General features: G+C 38.7%; 1 protein-coding gene across 4 annotated transcripts in view; it reads right to left on the bottom strand.

Annotated features, from left to right (window-relative positions):
* ankrd26 (ankyrin repeat domain 26) overlaps positions 1-16,570 on the bottom strand; it is a 120,880-nt gene that overhangs the window by 40,414 nt on the left and 63,896 nt on the right. Inside the window, exons 17-20 of one of the 4 annotated variants that reach the window (XM_078417422.1) lie at positions 11,595-12,686; positions 8,713-8,870; positions 6,870-7,064; positions 462-495 (exon numbers count right to left, since the gene is read on the bottom strand). In XM_078417422.1, coding sequence (XP_078273548.1) covers positions 462-495; positions 6,870-7,064; positions 8,713-8,870; positions 11,595-12,686 — 1,479 coding nt within the window. The remainder of the gene's footprint in view (positions 1-461; positions 496-6,869; positions 7,065-8,712; positions 8,871-11,594; positions 12,687-16,570) is intronic. The other 3 variants (XM_078417423.1, XM_078417424.1, XM_078417425.1) reach the window with 3 other exon arrangements.

Genomic DNA, 16,570 nt, shown 5'->3' with positions numbered 1-16,570 from the left:
TTAATCCTTCCAGATATCCCAACTAAATATTGCTCTAATGATCACCCTGTTTTTGTACCCCTTTCTTGTATGCCTGAAACTTCTATACCGTGAACCATTCAACTGCCAGCCCAGCCCCTCCCTTAACCATGTTTTCCATGCAGCAGTAGAATCCTTTGCATTTATCCATGGTTTCAGTTCATCAATTTTATCTGTGAGGCTCCATCTTTATCTGCTCTGCTTTCAATATATGACTCTGACTTCCCACCTGGTACACTATCATTCTGGGTCCAATCCCTTGTCTCACTAGTTAAATCCTCATGAGCAGCACTCATGATGTATATCAATTTCTCAAGCCCATTGTAAGTTTGATACTTGAACAATCTGCTATGTACAGTATAAATACACAAGAATTAGCTGTCACAAACAATTAGTGCCATGTTTCTGCAATTTTAAGTATATTGTTTGATTTTAAAAATTACCGTTTTACTTGGAGATACCTTTACATTGACAGCTCTGAAAAAGAAATTGAAAAGCAATAAGGAAATGGAATATTTGTAGGTAACAATATCAATAGAAAATCTTTTGCAAAATAACATTTCAAGTCATATTATTCAGAAATGAGTCCACTATGTCAAGGTGGCGGCAATTTCAACCAAAACAGTAGGTTCAAATCTCTCTCTCCAGAAACTTCAATCAACCACTGCAACAGATCCACAGGCGGCTCCCTTTCCATGACCCTAAATTCATTTGTGTAACACCTTGGGCTGGTATGGTGTACTCTTATTTATAGACTCTAGTTCCGCCATCATCACCATAATCCCATCCAAACTCATCTCCAAATTCAGAGATATAGGATTCAGCTCCCCCCTTTGCCACTGGAACCTCGACTTCCTGAACCACGGACCTCAATCAGTGAGGGTAGGTAACAACACCTCTTCCGCAATCACTCTCAACACCAGTCTCCCGCAAGGATGCTTTCTTAGTATCCTACTATACATTTATTCACAACTGTATGGCCAAATTAGGCTCTAATTCCATCTCCAAGTTAGCAGACGACACCACTTTGATGGGTCAAATCACGAACAATGACGAGACTGAGTACAGGAAGAAGGAGGAGAGCTTAGTGACATGGTGCCAGGACAATAACTTCTCCCTCAATGTAGACAAAGGAGTTAGTTATTGACTTCAGGAAGCATGGTAGCCTACATGCCCCAATCAGCATCAATTACATGTTATTCCCTTTATCAGGTATCTTGTACACTGTGGATGGCCCGATTGTAATCATGTATACTCGCTGCTGACTGGTTAGCACACAACACATGCTTTTCAATGTACCTCAGTACACTTGACAATAAACTAAACTGGTGCGGATGCAGTAGTGGTTGAGAATCTCAAGTTCCCTAATATTACCAATGAACTGCTGTGGACCAACCACATTGATACAACAGTCAAGAAGGCACACCACTTCCTGAGGAGACAGAGGAAATTCAGCATCCTCCACGTACTCTTACAAACTCCAACTACAGATGCACCATAGAAAGCATATTGTTGGGTTGCGTTACAGCTTGGTTTGGGAAGAGCTCTGCCCAAGACCGCAAGAAGTTGCGGAGTTGTAGTTGTAGCCTAGTTCATCACTTCCCTCCATTTACTCCATCGGGACTTCACGCTGCCTCGGTAAAGTAGCCAACATAATCAAAGACTTGTCTCACCCCGCTCGTTCCTTCTTCTCCCTGCTCCCATCTGGCAGAAGGTATAGAAGACTTGGGAACTGCTATTTCCCTTCCATTATTGAGCTTCTGAACGGTCCTGCTACAAGCTAGGGAGCTATTTGATTCACCTCTATCCCATTGAGGACATTGGACTTTACCTAGGGAACTGATGCACTACAATGCTGAGAACTATACTCCACACTCTGTATCTTCCCCTTTGCTCTGTCTATTGGATTTGAGTTTGAACTGATTGTATGTATGCATGGTATATCTGATCTGTTTGGATGGCATGCAAAACAATGCTTTTCAATGTACATGTGACAATAATAGAATTCCACAGATTCACAACATTCTGGGTGAAAAAGTTTTTCCTCATCTCAGTCCTAAATGGCCTTACCCTGTATTCTTACACTGTGACCCCTGGTTCTGGTGTCCCCCAAGATCGGGAACATTTTTCCTTCTTAAATGCCAATCAAGCAAACATTTGTATTTTGTGAGACTTGAAATTTGCATCCTCTGCACAGATTTAATTAATGACACTGAAGTAATACACAGCTGGATAAATGATTCTCTTACAGATCTCTAGTTCCATCAACCCCACAAACAGTACAAATATTATAATACATTGTTATAATAGCAATGACAATCTGTGTTAGAGACATGGCTTAAAGCCGTAATTAAAATCTTATTTCAATAATTCAGCATACAACGAAAATGTCAATATTTTTGATCAGAAAGAGCAGAGAAGGCAGAAAGTCTGGAACATCATGCAGAAAAGAAATGTTCAAAGGAGCAAGTGGAACTAGCATGATTGGCATTAGAAACAAACACCCATTTTAGAAAGAGAATGAAGTGTTAAAATTTAAATTGTTCTTGCTTCATTTATATATTAAAAGATTAGTCAGTTTCTAATCATTAATTATTTGCTTAAAAAAAAATCAGACTAATTCAAAATGTTATTTAGCAGATCAGTAAATATCAATGAGCAATAAGCAAACTTATCGCCTTAAATGTCTGCCTTTTATGGGTAAAATAACTATCGATCACAAGTTGCTTCCTATACTAAGCCACTACACTCATTGCTGATACACATACGAACCACGGACTCACCTTTTGTGTACCTCAATGTTCACTGTTAAGAGACCCAACCCTAACTAGTAAGGTATGCCATTTGTGATAAATTACCATCACAAATGGATTTTGTGAAGGTAATGTGTCACAAATGAATTTAAAAGAAAACTCTCATTTCTGGAAAAGCTATCGCTTTTTATCCTTAGTTCTTCAAATATTAAACATGCATCCTTACACTGAAATGTCTGTTGCTATTTTCACCCATCCCTATCATTAACTTCTTACAATTCTTTCCCCTACCATGCACAATACCATTTTCTGAAATATCTTTCTTTACCCCATCAGAGGAGGCATTTATTTCAGTCTTTGACTCGCTCCCTGGAAATATCCTCCCAGCTGCGCTATCCTCCCTTTCCTACTATGGCACATCTCATTGCTTATTCTTCCTAATATCACCTTCAATTTCTCTTACGCTTCAGAGCACCTTGCATTTTGCTGCTTTAAGGATACAATGAACTTCAAACAAATGCTTTTTCTTGCATTTAAGCTCAGAATTGTGCTTAACAACTTCTAAATTCTTCCATGTTAGTCATAGTCATAGTGATACAGTGTGGAAACAGGCCCTTTGGCCCAACTGGCCCACACCGGCCAACAATGTTCCAGCTACACTAGTCCCACTTGCCTGCGCTTGACCCATATCCCTCCAAACCTGACCTATCCATGTACCTGTCTGTATCTTAAACGATGGGATAGTCCCAGCCTCAAATACCTCCTCTGGCAGCTTGTTCCATACACCACCTTTTGTTCAAAGTTACCCCTTGGATTCCTATTAAATCTTTTCCCCTTCATCTTGAACCCTTGTCCTCTGGTTCTCGATTCCCCTACTCTGGGCAAGAGACTCTGTGCATCTACCCGATCTATTCCTCTCATGATTTTGTACACCTCTATAAGATCACCCCTCATCCTCCTGCGCTCCATGGAATAGAGACCCAGCCTCCTTAACCTCTCCCTACAGCTCACACCCTCTAATCTTGGCAACATCCTCGTAAATCTTTTCTAAACCATTTCAAGCTTGACAATATCTTGAACATGGTGCCCAGAACTGAACACAATATTCTAAATGCGGTCTCACCAATGTCTTATACAACTGCAACATGACCTCCCAACTTCTATACTCAATACTCTGAATGATGGTCAAAGTGCCAAAAGCCTTTTTGACCACCTTATCCACCTGCGACTCGACCTTCAAGGAACCATGCACCTTTACTCCTAGATCCCTCTGCTCTACACTACCCAGAGGCCTACCATTTACTATGTAGGTCCTGCCTTTGTTTGACGTCCCAAAATACAACACCCCACACTTCTCTGTATTAAATTCCATCAACCATTCCTCCGCCCACCTGGCCAATTGATCCAGATCCTGCTGGAATCGTTCACAACCATCTTCACTGTCTGCAAAACCACTCACTTTTGTATCATCAGCAAACTTATTCTTGAGAGTCATCCTTTGATGTGCAGCTAGCTAAAATGATACAGCACAAGGTCCTTGAGACGATTGAATTGTATGTCGTTTATATTAAATATTAGTGATTTTAAGAACGTATTGTGATTGATGATTTTAATGCTATGTATGCTAATAAGGAATTAAAGAATGAGCAAGATTTCAATTTGGTCAAAATCTGTATAAAAGTTGTCAGTTCCAAGTAGAATTGTAGAACAGTACGGTAACTGGGACTGTGCTGCTGTCCTTGTGCATAAGTAGATAAAGTGTGTCTGGAAAATGAATGCAAATTGTCAGAGTCCACTTGATCGACAATGACAGTGGGAAGAATTTTCTTCAAAGCATGATACCCAGGAACAAAATAATCTATCTTGATTTTTAAAATATAATTAGAATTTGATAGCTGGCAAAATAGAATGACTAATTTTATGTCCTGCAGGAGCAGGAAGCAATCTTATAAGGATTCCCCTGGAAAAATAATTGGGTGTGTTAAACGATCTGTGTGGAATAAGACCCAAAGATGTTATCTTGATCAAAGGGGGGAAAAAACACAAAAACCTTCTTTTCCTTTCAATTATTTACAATTTATCTAATTAAAGATAAAATCCTAGTCTGCGTTAACATCTACATTTGAAATGCCGAAGTGTCATACGAAACAGAAACAGACACTTTGGCCCAACTTGTCCATGTTTACCTGAGCTGGTCTCATTTGTCTGCATTTGTCCCATATATCAATAAACCACACATTTGTCCAAATATGTTTTTAACATTGTAATTGTATCTGTTCCTGCAGCTTCCTTCAGTGTGAAGAAGCTGTTCCTCAAGAGAGAGTTAGATTTTGCTCTTAGGGCTAAGGGAATGAAGGGATTTAGGGAAAAAGCTCCGCGGAACGGGGTACTGATTTTGGATGATCAGCCATGATCATATTGAAGGTCTGAAGGGCTGAATGGCCTACTCCTGCATCTATTTTCTATGTTTCTATGTTTAAAACACTTTCCTCTCTCACCTAAAACCTATGCCCTCTAATGTTAGGATATTTTACCCTGAAAAAAGTGCCCATTCACTTTATTTATGTCCCTCTTGATTTTATACAACTTCACAAGGTCATCCCTAAATTTCCTGTGCTCCAGGGCAAATAAAAATCCCACTATGTCGTCTCTCTTTGTGATCCAAGCCCTCCAGGAACAGCAACATCCATGTGAATCTTTTCTGCACCCTTTTCAGGTAAATGACAGCCCTCCTTTAGCTGAGTGACTAGAACCACATCCAGCATCCATGGCGTGGTCTCACCAGCGACTTGTACAGTCATAACATAATGTCCCAACTCCTGTTCTCAATGCCCTGATCAATGAAGGCAAGCGTGTCAAAGGCCTTGTTCACCAGCCTGTCTATCTGGTCCCCACTTTCAGGGATGTTTTTACCTGTATCCCTCCATCTCTCTGTTTTACAATACATCTTTCATTGACCCTCTTGTTCCTTTCTCTCCTCCGTTCTTGACTGACTGGTGGCACTAACGTCTATGGTGATGAAGTGCTTTGAGAGGTCGGTTATGATGCATAGCATCTCTTACCTCAGCAAGAACCTGGAACCACTACAATCTGTTTACTGCCACAATAGATCAACAGGGGATGCAATCTCACTGGCTCTCCACTGTACTACTTGGACAATAAAATACACAAATGTCAGGCTTTTGTTAGTAGACTACTACGTGGCGTTCAACACCATCATCCCCTCAAAACTTGCTACCGAGCTCAGGGAAGTGGATATCTGCACATTCTTTTGCAACTGGATCCTCTACTTCCTCATCAACAAAACACAAATGATATGAATAGGCAACAACACATCCTCCTTGATAACCATTAGCACAGGGGCACCTCAAGGCTGTGTGCACAGCCACTCTTGACACAATTTCAATTCCATCTTTAAATTTGTTGATGACACCGCCATTGTTGGACGAGTTACAGATAATGAGTCAGACTATTGGAGGAAGATCGATCTTCTGATTAAATGGTGCCAGAACAACTCTCAATGTTATTATGTCTTTTTTCACTTCGTACCCTTCTTGGGTTGCTGCGCTCTGTGTGGTGAGGGAGGTCCCTCTGGGTTCTCAGTGACCGGGCACTGATATCAATAAAAACCCTTACTCGGTTATGGTGGACAATCAGCAATAATGTACACCAGTTCGTCCACCCCCATGGTCCGTTATAACGAGGGTTTACTGTATACCATTAACTACTGCACCAATCTCACGCTGAATGAAATGTTTCTGGACAAAATATTTCTAGATCCATTCTTCTGCAAAATATTTAATTTTATTAAACCGATTAAACGATTGTGAAATGTCTTATAACATTCCCATTTTTACTGATATGTCATTATACACGAGTTTGTAATATGTGCACACAAAGGTGTTTTTGCCATTATTCTTTTTTGTACAAGAATTTTCATAAATGTAAACATCGATGAAGTCTATTAATTCAAATTCTATGTTTATACTGATATAAAAAGCATGTCATTCTCTTTGATAAAATGTGCCAAAACAGAAATGTCATCATTGAAATGGCCAATTATGAGCATCAATGTTTAAAATATAAACAATTAGGTACCTCTCTTCATCTTGGGACATCTCACTTGCTGTACTGTCATCAAAGGCAGATAAGGCATTCATTGCAGACATCTGTTGTAGTCTGACCAGTCTCTCAATGTTTTTCAATTCAATGCTTTTCAACTTCTGATCAGCTTGCTTTGGCTGATTACGTTGATGACTTTCATAATTCTCCTCATTTGAGCCCAAATTAATCCTTTAAATGAAAATGTTTTAACTCACATGTATATTTAAGTGGATGTGCCAAATGCTGTTCTTGGACAAATATAGGACAGTTCAGGAAGCATAAGTTTTCAATTTAATGTTTCTATATATTGAAAATAGTTTGATGAAGCCCCAACATCGTGATTTCTGTAGCTAAGTGTAATATATGTATGAACAATGGTCATTATTTTGAAACATTGCATTTGTGTAACAATATTATAATTGCAATTTGGTCCAAAATAAAAATGTATGTGATAAATAACTTTATTTATTAAGTAGTTTATTAAATGGATTGTCCCCATTTAGAGTATAACATTTCCAACTACTGTCCAATTAACAATTGACCTCTGCTAATCAGGAAAATTACAAAAAAGTTTTATTTATTATGAACATGGAATATTTTAGTTCTCTTAAATAGTCAAATATAATTTGCATCAAGACCGCAAAGTAAAGGACACAGAATAGATGTTATAATATTACAAGTCAAAATAATAAAATAAAGGTTGGAAACCTGGCTCAAGCTACAACGTGTGGTCTGTGGTAAAGGAGCTGAGAGCAACCATCAGAACACTTGAAAGGTTGGATGAGTGAACTTTGGTAATGGCCGAATATCTCTGTTGTTGTCCATATTCGTGGGATGCACAGATAAATGCTTTGGCAGCAGAATCTTGAATAGAATATTCCACCCCCCCCCCACCCACACACACATTTAATTCCTGCAGGATATATTGTTGTGATGCAGAAAGGAGAAGGTGAGGTAGACAACCAAATAAAAGCAGAGAAAACAAAGAAAGAAATAAAGGATATTAACAGGATCCATATCTCATTAATTAGGAAACTAAAAACTCAGACAAAACAAATTTCACATTCAAATTATTTTCTCATAGATTTGGACATGCAAAATTAGTAAAATGATATTGAGGTTGGGGCACAATTATTGTGAACTTTCCTTGAAGTTTGTATAAAGTATAATTGATCTGAGATATCTTATTGGTGAACAAATTATATCTCCAACAATATTAAGATCATCTTGTTAAGAGCAAATGTATAAAAAGAAACATTTAATTTGTTCTGTGCTGTTCCAGAACTAATTGTTCTTTTTTGTCTTTCTAGATTTCCTTTTTTTCCAAATCTCATTTATAAGCCATATTGTTTTCTACATTAAATGATTTAATCCAATTTATTTAATATTTCTAAAAGCATCCACTGATCATACTTAAAAGTCATAAATGATCACCCTTAGAGTACAAAATCTGATTCTAAACTGGTCATATTTCATAAATCAGGAAATCTTTTAAGATCTTCTTAACTTGTATCTTTAAATAGCTTATTTGTCATGAATTGTATTATAATAATGGTGCAAAAATAATATATATAAAAAAATGCATTTCATATAAAACTATCTTTCTGGTGAATCCATACGAGACAAAATTGTTTACAATAGTAAATACATGGTAGATAAACTATAGGAAATGCAAGAGGGATTTTTCAGGGTATGTTTAAGGCAATACAGTATATTTTCAGTAGTCACACAATTAGCTTTAATATCCATTTTTAAGCTCCAATTTAAAAAAATGTTATATTTAAAAGATCTTGATTTTTTTAACCAAATGACTAAAAATATGCAGCAATTAACTCACCCTTTAAAAAGAGACCCTTTTTTGTCTTTGGTAAGGAAGGTTTCAGCTGGCGTCTCCTTATGCATACTTGTCATTAAATTGGACGGTAACTGTTTGGAACTATCTTCATTCCCCAATTTATTATGTTGATGAATATGGTTTACTTTTGCTACATTCATCTGAAATTATAAAATAAGGTTTAATGATTCATATTCAGAATCATATTCAGTAACCACAAGTCAACATTAAATACACAGCTAAAAACAATGATATTGTAATTGCAATTGTCCTTGAGGCTAAATCCATAAATTTACTGCAATTTGTAATCTGAAAACACTCAACAAAAAGATAATCATTTAAAAATATTTTTCCATTTGTTCAATGTACAATAAACATATTATCTTTTTCCCCATATCACCTCAGGTATTCGTGGATTAAATAATAATTTGAGGTATGCTGAGAATACATCTATGTAGATAAACCAAAGGAAGGCAACAATCTAATTGTGAATACACGAAGGCTGAATGCCTTATGCATTTTGTTATTGATCCTGGAATGAAAGATTGCATAAAACAAAAATAGGAATACATTTTTATTTTATGAAGCAGTAATTTAAATGTTAAATGGATGCATAGTCGTAAACACAAGTAGCAATGTCAAGTGTATAAATAGAATTTGTTGAAATGTATAAAACAGAAAAAAATACACATGCATTATTTGTAAAGAAGTACAAAAAGTAGGTAGGTTTTGAAAAACCATCCAGGATTTTGTTGAGACCACTCCTGATGTAGTACAAACAATTTTGATCTCCTTATTTTAGAAGGAAATGCCTAACTTGGAAGCAATGAGAAGGTTCACTGTATTGATTCCTGGCATGAAAAGATTATTTTACACAAGGGAATATAAAGTAGATTGGGCAGGTCGTGTTGGGTTTATAAGAATACAAAATTAATATATTGAAACATTAAAATGATGATGGTCCTTGACAAGATAATTACTGAGAGGAATTATCTATAAAAAAGTCTATTCCCTACTCTATAAAAAGTCTATCCCCTACTCCCAATTCCTCCGTCTACGGCGCATCTGCGCCCGGGATGAGGTGTTTCACACTAGGGCTTCCGAGATGTCCTCGTTCTTCAGGAAACGGGGCTTCCCCTCCTCCATTATAGATGAGGCTCTCACTAGGGTCTCTTCTACATCCCGCAGCTCCGCTCCCCCCACTCGCAACAAGGACAGAATCCCCCTCGTTCTCACCTTCCACCCCACCAGCCAGCGGATCCAACATATCATCCACCAACATTTCCGTCACCTACAACGGGACCCCACCACTGGCCATATCTTCCCATCCCCTCCCCTCTCTGCGTTCCGCAGAGACCGTTCCCTCCGTAACTCCCTGGTCCACTCGTCCCTTTCTACCCAAACCACCCCAATCCCGGGCACTTTCCCCTGCAACCGCACAAGATGCAACACCTGCCCCTTTACCTCCCCCCTCAACTCCATCCAAGGACCCAACAGTCTTTCCAGGTGAGACAAAGGTTCACCTGCACCTCCTCCAACCTCATCTATTGCATCCGCTGCTCTAGATGTCAACTTATTTACATCGGCGAAACCAAGCGCAGGCTCGGCGATCGCTTCGCTGAACACCTGCGCTCGGTCCGCATTAACAAAACTGATCTCCCGGTGGCCGAGCACTTTAATTCCCCCTCCCATTCCCAGTCTGACCTTTCTGTCATGGGCCTCCTCCGGTGCCATAGTGAGGCCCACCGGAAATTGGAGGAACAGCACCTCATATTTCGCCTGGGCAGTTTGCAGCCCAGTGGTATGAACATCGACTTCTCCAACTTTAGATAGTTCCTCTGTCCCTCCCTTCCCCTCCTCCTTCCCAGATCTCCCTCTATCTTCCTGTCTCCACCTATATCCTTCCTTCGTCCCGCCCCCCTGACATCAGTCTGAAGAAGGGTCTCGACCCGAAACGTCACCCATTCCTTCTCTCCCGAGATGCTGCCTGACCTGCTGAGTTACTCCAGCATTTTGTGAATAAATTACTGAGAGGATGTTGTCCCAGGATATTCAGTCTAGATCTGGAGGCCTTTAGGATAAGAGGGTGCCCAAAGAAGACTGCAACGAGGAAGAATTTCTTCCCTTAAGGGTTGCCAATCTCTCTGGAATTCCCCCCCCCCAGTGAACTGTAGAAACTGTCAATGAGCATATTCAATGCTAAATGAATAGATAATCAATATATAGGGAAATTATGGGTAACGGAAATGTCAGAAAACCAAAGTTGGGGCCATGGTCAGATCAGCAATGTGCCAAATTGCTGCTCTATTTTTTCTGTAAGTTCCTCTTTGTACTAATCAATTATCGAAAAAAAATGAAATGACATGTATCATGCACATTGCACGCTGCAAAATGTTTTCTTTAAATGAATACTGACATATTTTAGTTCTAATCTTAACAGACGAGGAATGCAGGTCATTTTATTGTGATAATACAAAATATATTTAAATATTGGCAACACAATCTTTAAATCTAGCATGATTGACTTTCTGTGGCGATAATGTCTAGAACAAATAAATCAAAATCTTCCACAAGTGGTTGAGTAGCATACTAAATACCAAATGAAATTATGTAGTTTCTACTGTGTTCTACTTATATTTCAGTCCAATGGAAATAATCTTTGATCGATTGAACTATTAAAAAAATGATTACTGAAAAATAAAATATTTTTCCTACCTGAAGGCAATTGGTGCAACAAAACATAAGAAAATATGCATTAAAACTTCAGGTGTCACTTGAAAACCTAGAGTTTAATGCACACTCATTTGTAACGCAGTTGAAATGAGGAAAATTTGTTCAGGCAAAACTTGCAAACACCATGGAGGGTTAATTAGGGAAACTTCTACCTCTTTCTGCAGCTGTAATTTCTTTTTCTCCATAGCCAGGAATACCACTTTCAGCATTCCTACCTCATTCGTAAAGTGTTGTATATCTTCCTCTAATTCTTCATCCAAGTAAGGTTTAGCATCTACCATAGAGGCCAACGGGAGAGTTCTCGGATAGTGTTTCAAATCTGGTGATTCAAAGTGTCTTACATTAAGATGAGGAAAACACTTGGGCATAAAATCTTCATTTCTTGAGGATGGAAACTCGACTAATTCTGCAGGCTGTATCAAAGTTTTACTTAAACAAACAGCTTTTTTGACAGAACATGCTTTGCTTGCAGCAACACAATCCATTTTATGAGAGTCACTATATTCATCAGAAGCTAAATCTGAAAAGTAATCAGCACCATTATTTCCTTCTCCTTTCAGGGTGGATAGTTCCTTTATTTTATTATGATCTTCTTCAACTGTTTCCCGATTTAACTCCTTTTTTGCACTAACTTCCTTAAGTGCACAAATATGCTCCATGCTGTTTTCACCATCATTTTCTGTTGTGTTAGACTCGTATATTTTGAATGTTTGCTGCTCGTCCTTTGGCTCTGTAAAAAAACCTTGTGATTCCTGCTGACCTTTAATCAGATTAAGTCCTCCACAGCCATATTCGGTATTTATTTTTTCTTCTTCCAATTCTTCCTCTAGAACAGTAACTTCTTTATTCTCTGAAGGAGGAATTACAATATCTTCATTAAATTCACTGCAAGAGTAATTTCCGGACCAATCTTCTGAAGTTTCCATAGTGCCTGCACCCTTTTTGTTGTGAATTTCTTCAGGGCTTTCATCCATCTCAGCCGTCAAAATTTCCTGCTGAGATGTCCTTTTGTCCTCTTTTGCCTGGACTTTGACATATTCATCTACGGCCATTCTATTGTTTTCTTCTACCCGCACCACTTTGGCAGTGCCATCACTACTGGTCAATTTAGGCTCCTCATTCAGATCCATTTCTTCTGCTTTCTGGTGTATAAGCAACGTTCCTTCACAAGTTTCATTATCAGATTGGAGGCATTCAGTATACAATTTGCCACTGATACTGGTTGTTCTGAAAATACGTTTATCCTTCCAAAAGCATGTGAAACAGTTGGAGAATGGTTAGGGATCATATAAACAAAAGCTAATTATGCACACATAGAAAAAATACAATTCCTGAATACTTATTTTTTAAAAGATTGTACACTGACTTAGCAATTAGAGAAATAAAATAAAATGATATAATGATTCAGAATGATTATATCTTGAGTCAAAAAGGAGGACCATTTTTGAACAAAATAGGTACAAAGTTATACTTTAATGTTAGTTGAGTGCTGCCCCAACCCTTTTATTTGCTTCTGTGACTTGGACTACCAACGGCAGGCACACCATTGCACTAGAACGATACTGCCAATGCTGAATCTGCAAAATTCTCCAAATCCATTTGGAGGATAGGCAAACCAAAGTTAAGGGTGTCTCCTAGGCCAAAATGTCTTAGTTATAATCAGTCTTCTCCGCTGTATAGATCACTTTGTTTGTATGGCCATCACCAGACTTCTGAAACACAAGCTTGACTCTGAGGTGTCATTAGAGGAGATTACGAAGGGGGTTGAGGAAAAGGTTCAAAGCTTTTTAGAAAAATATAATATTCACACATCAACTCTGAGGAATCCCTGGCCCATGACAAGTCAAAGTGGACAAAGCATTTGGTTGGAATCGAGAAGCTCGAATACGTGATTCAAGCACATAAAGAGGCCTAGTGTACACAGAGGAATGGGCTCACCACCTCACAAACCACTCACTACTCCATCATGTGTGATATTTCCTATCCCATTTGTGAAAGAGGATGTGGTTCTCTCAGTGACCTTACTGGTCATCTCAGAGCCAATAAACTTAGGAGTGGAAGCAAGTCATCCTCAATACCGAGAGACAGCCCAAGGAGGAGGGAGAAATGGCAGAGCAAACTTAAGGCCCACTCCTACTACGCTTGTAAATATACATTTTGCATTTGATTTAAAATGTTAGAAAAATAATTCAAAAAATATTTAATTGTTAAGTATTCAGTGGTTAATTATTTAAGATTGAATGATGTTACTATACAGAAAGCTTCATAATAATTTAAAGATCATTTATTCATTTTGTAATGTAAATTAGGAAAACATTCTTATCATTGTTCCGATTATTTCATTTATCAGGTTAGTTTATTAAAATAACAACTGCATCTGTCAATCATCATAGAACATCTCTGTTTGCTCCCAGTGAGATCCCCATCATCACAGAAGCTGATTTCTCACCAATTTGAGTTACACCGTGCAAGAACAATAGCTGAGAGCAGTAGTAAAACAGGGTACAAGACCAGACAACATCTCAGAGAGAATACTGAAACACCTGCACTCCAGAACCTTAGGCTCCAGCCAAGCTGTTCAACAGTAAGGGACAACATTAATATCTTCCTGACAATGTAGAAAATTGCCCAGGTATATCCCATTCATACAAAGAAGGGCAAATCCAATCCAACTAAATTTTTCCCCAGTCAGTTCACTCTTAATCACAATGATAGAAGGCATTGTCAACAGAGCTACCAAATGGTTCTCATGAGAGCAGAGGATTTGAAGGAAATGAGTAGTGATGTGTTGGACTATATCCAAATGACAGAAGAGGAGGTCTTAATGAATATTAAGGTGGTTAAATTCCTAATGCCGGATTAGTGTCTCTTTGGACACTGCAAAGCCAGGGAATAAATTGCTGGCAGAGACATTTGAGTTACAGAGTCATACATTATGGTGATTGGACTCTTAGCACAAGTGATCCATGTGACCATGAGGCCCCATCCAAGTTAGTCCCACTTGTTTGCATTTGGCCCACATTGCTCTAAATGTTTCCTATCCACATAACTATTGAATGTCTTTTAAATTTTGTTATTCTCTGACTCAACTACTTCTTCTGGCAGCATGATCAATATACACCTCACTCTCTGTGAAAAAGCTGCCCTATTCAAAGCGGTTCCTATTCAAACTTGGCCCTTTCACCTTCAATCTATACCCTTTAATTCTCTCTAGATAGCATCATCTTTAGCCACTGTTGGGGAGTGGGAAGTACTGGAAAACTGGAGGGTAGCTAATGTTTATTTACGAAGGGCTCAAAGACGAGCCAGGGAGCTACAGATAGTTAACCTGAGATCAACGGCGAGAAGTTACTGGAATGGATTTTAAGGGATAGGATCTACGAGCATTTGGATAGGAACAGACTGATGTGGGAAATCGTTTCTTGCAAACGATAGAATTTGCTGAAGACGTCATCAAGAGGATTAATGAGGGCAGGGCGATGGGCGTTGTTTATATGGGCTTTAGCAAGGCCTTTTACAAAGTCCTGCATGGTAGATTAGTCCGGAGCATCAGATCACAAGGGATCCAGCTAGCAACTGGATACAAATTCGGCTTTATGGAAGGAATCAGAGGATGGTACTGGAGAGTTGTTTTTCTGATTGTAGCCCATGACCAGTGGGGTGCTGAGTCCACGATTTGGATGACAATGTTTTTAACGTGGATAGTAAATTTGCAAATGACACCATAATTGGTGGTATTGTGCACAATGAGGAAGGCTATCTAAGTTTAAAAAAGAATCTGGATCAACTAGGGAAGTGGTCCAAGGAATGGCAGATGGAATTTAACTCAGACAAGTGTGAGTTGATGCATTTTAACAAGTCAAACTAACAGTAAATGGTAGAGCCCTGGAGAGTGTTGTAGAGTACAGAAATCCATGGGTACAGGTACAGAGTTTATTGACAACACCAATAGACACCATAGACAGTAGCAACTCCATAGGCATGTTGAAGAAGGTGTTTGGCACGCTTGCCTTTATCGGTAAGATGATTGAGTATGGAAGTTGGGACATCATGTTACAGCTGAACAAGATGTTGGTGAGACCATTTTTCAACTATTGTGTGTAGTTCTAATCACTCTGCGATAGGAAGAATGTCATTAAGTTGGACAGGGTGCAGAAAAGATTCACCAGAATGTTACCAAGTCATAAATGATAAGGAGAAGCTGAATAGTTCTTTTCCCAAGGAGTGAACGAGGGTGACCTTACAGACAAAATCATGAGAGCCATAGATAAGGTAAATGGTCGCAATCATTTTCCCAGGGTAGATAAGCCCAGAACAAGAGGGCATAGATTTAAAGTGAGAGGGGATAGGTTTAAAAGAGACCCAAGGGATAATATCTTCACACAGAAAGTGGTGCATATATAGAACAAGTGCCAGACGAAGCTATGGAGATGGGTACAATGGTGATATTTAAATATTTATATTTAAAACACATTTAGACTGATACATGGATAGGAAAGATATCCATGAATAGAAATATGGGCCCAAGGCAGGCAAATGGGAGTAGGTCCGTTATAAAACCTAATTGGCAAAATGTTAGTGGGCCAAAGGACCTGTTTCTGTTCTGTATGACTCTATGACCTATCGTAAATCAGGAACCTCATGGGATATTTTCCTCTTGCCTGGATGAGCTCAGTGCCAACAACTCTCAAGAAATAAAAGGGCAAACTAGCTTGCTTGATCAATCAGCCCAAACAGTCATTTTATTTACTACTGTTGCGCAATATACCATCTCTAAAACGTATTGCTGTTACTGACACAAGTTAAGGCGACACTTCTTCCCAAACCATGACCACTACTATTCGAAACAAGGACAGCGAGTGCAGAAGAGCACTTGCTCCAAATTGTGCACCATCCTAACTTGAAAACATTTCACTGGTTGGGTTAAATTCTCGAACAATCTGCTTCACAGCATTGCAGAAATGCCTTCATCAGAACGAATGCACAGTTCAAGCTTGTCACCTATTTGGAGGGCTATTATATAAGCAAAATAAATGCTTACCTTTCTGGCAAAGACCAAAACACAAAAATGAATATTAAAAAAGTCTGTAGTATCTTTAATGTCTGCATGCATTTTAAAAATTATTTA

The sequence above is a fragment of the Rhinoraja longicauda genome, chromosome 20 (genome assembly GCF_053455715.1).
Source record: "Rhinoraja longicauda isolate Sanriku21f chromosome 20, sRhiLon1.1, whole genome shotgun sequence".
Lineage (NCBI taxonomy): Eukaryota > Metazoa > Chordata > Chondrichthyes > Rajiformes > Arhynchobatidae > Rhinoraja > Rhinoraja longicauda.
Note: the sequence above shows the minus strand (reverse complement) of the source record. Positions and strands in the feature narration are given on the sequence as shown.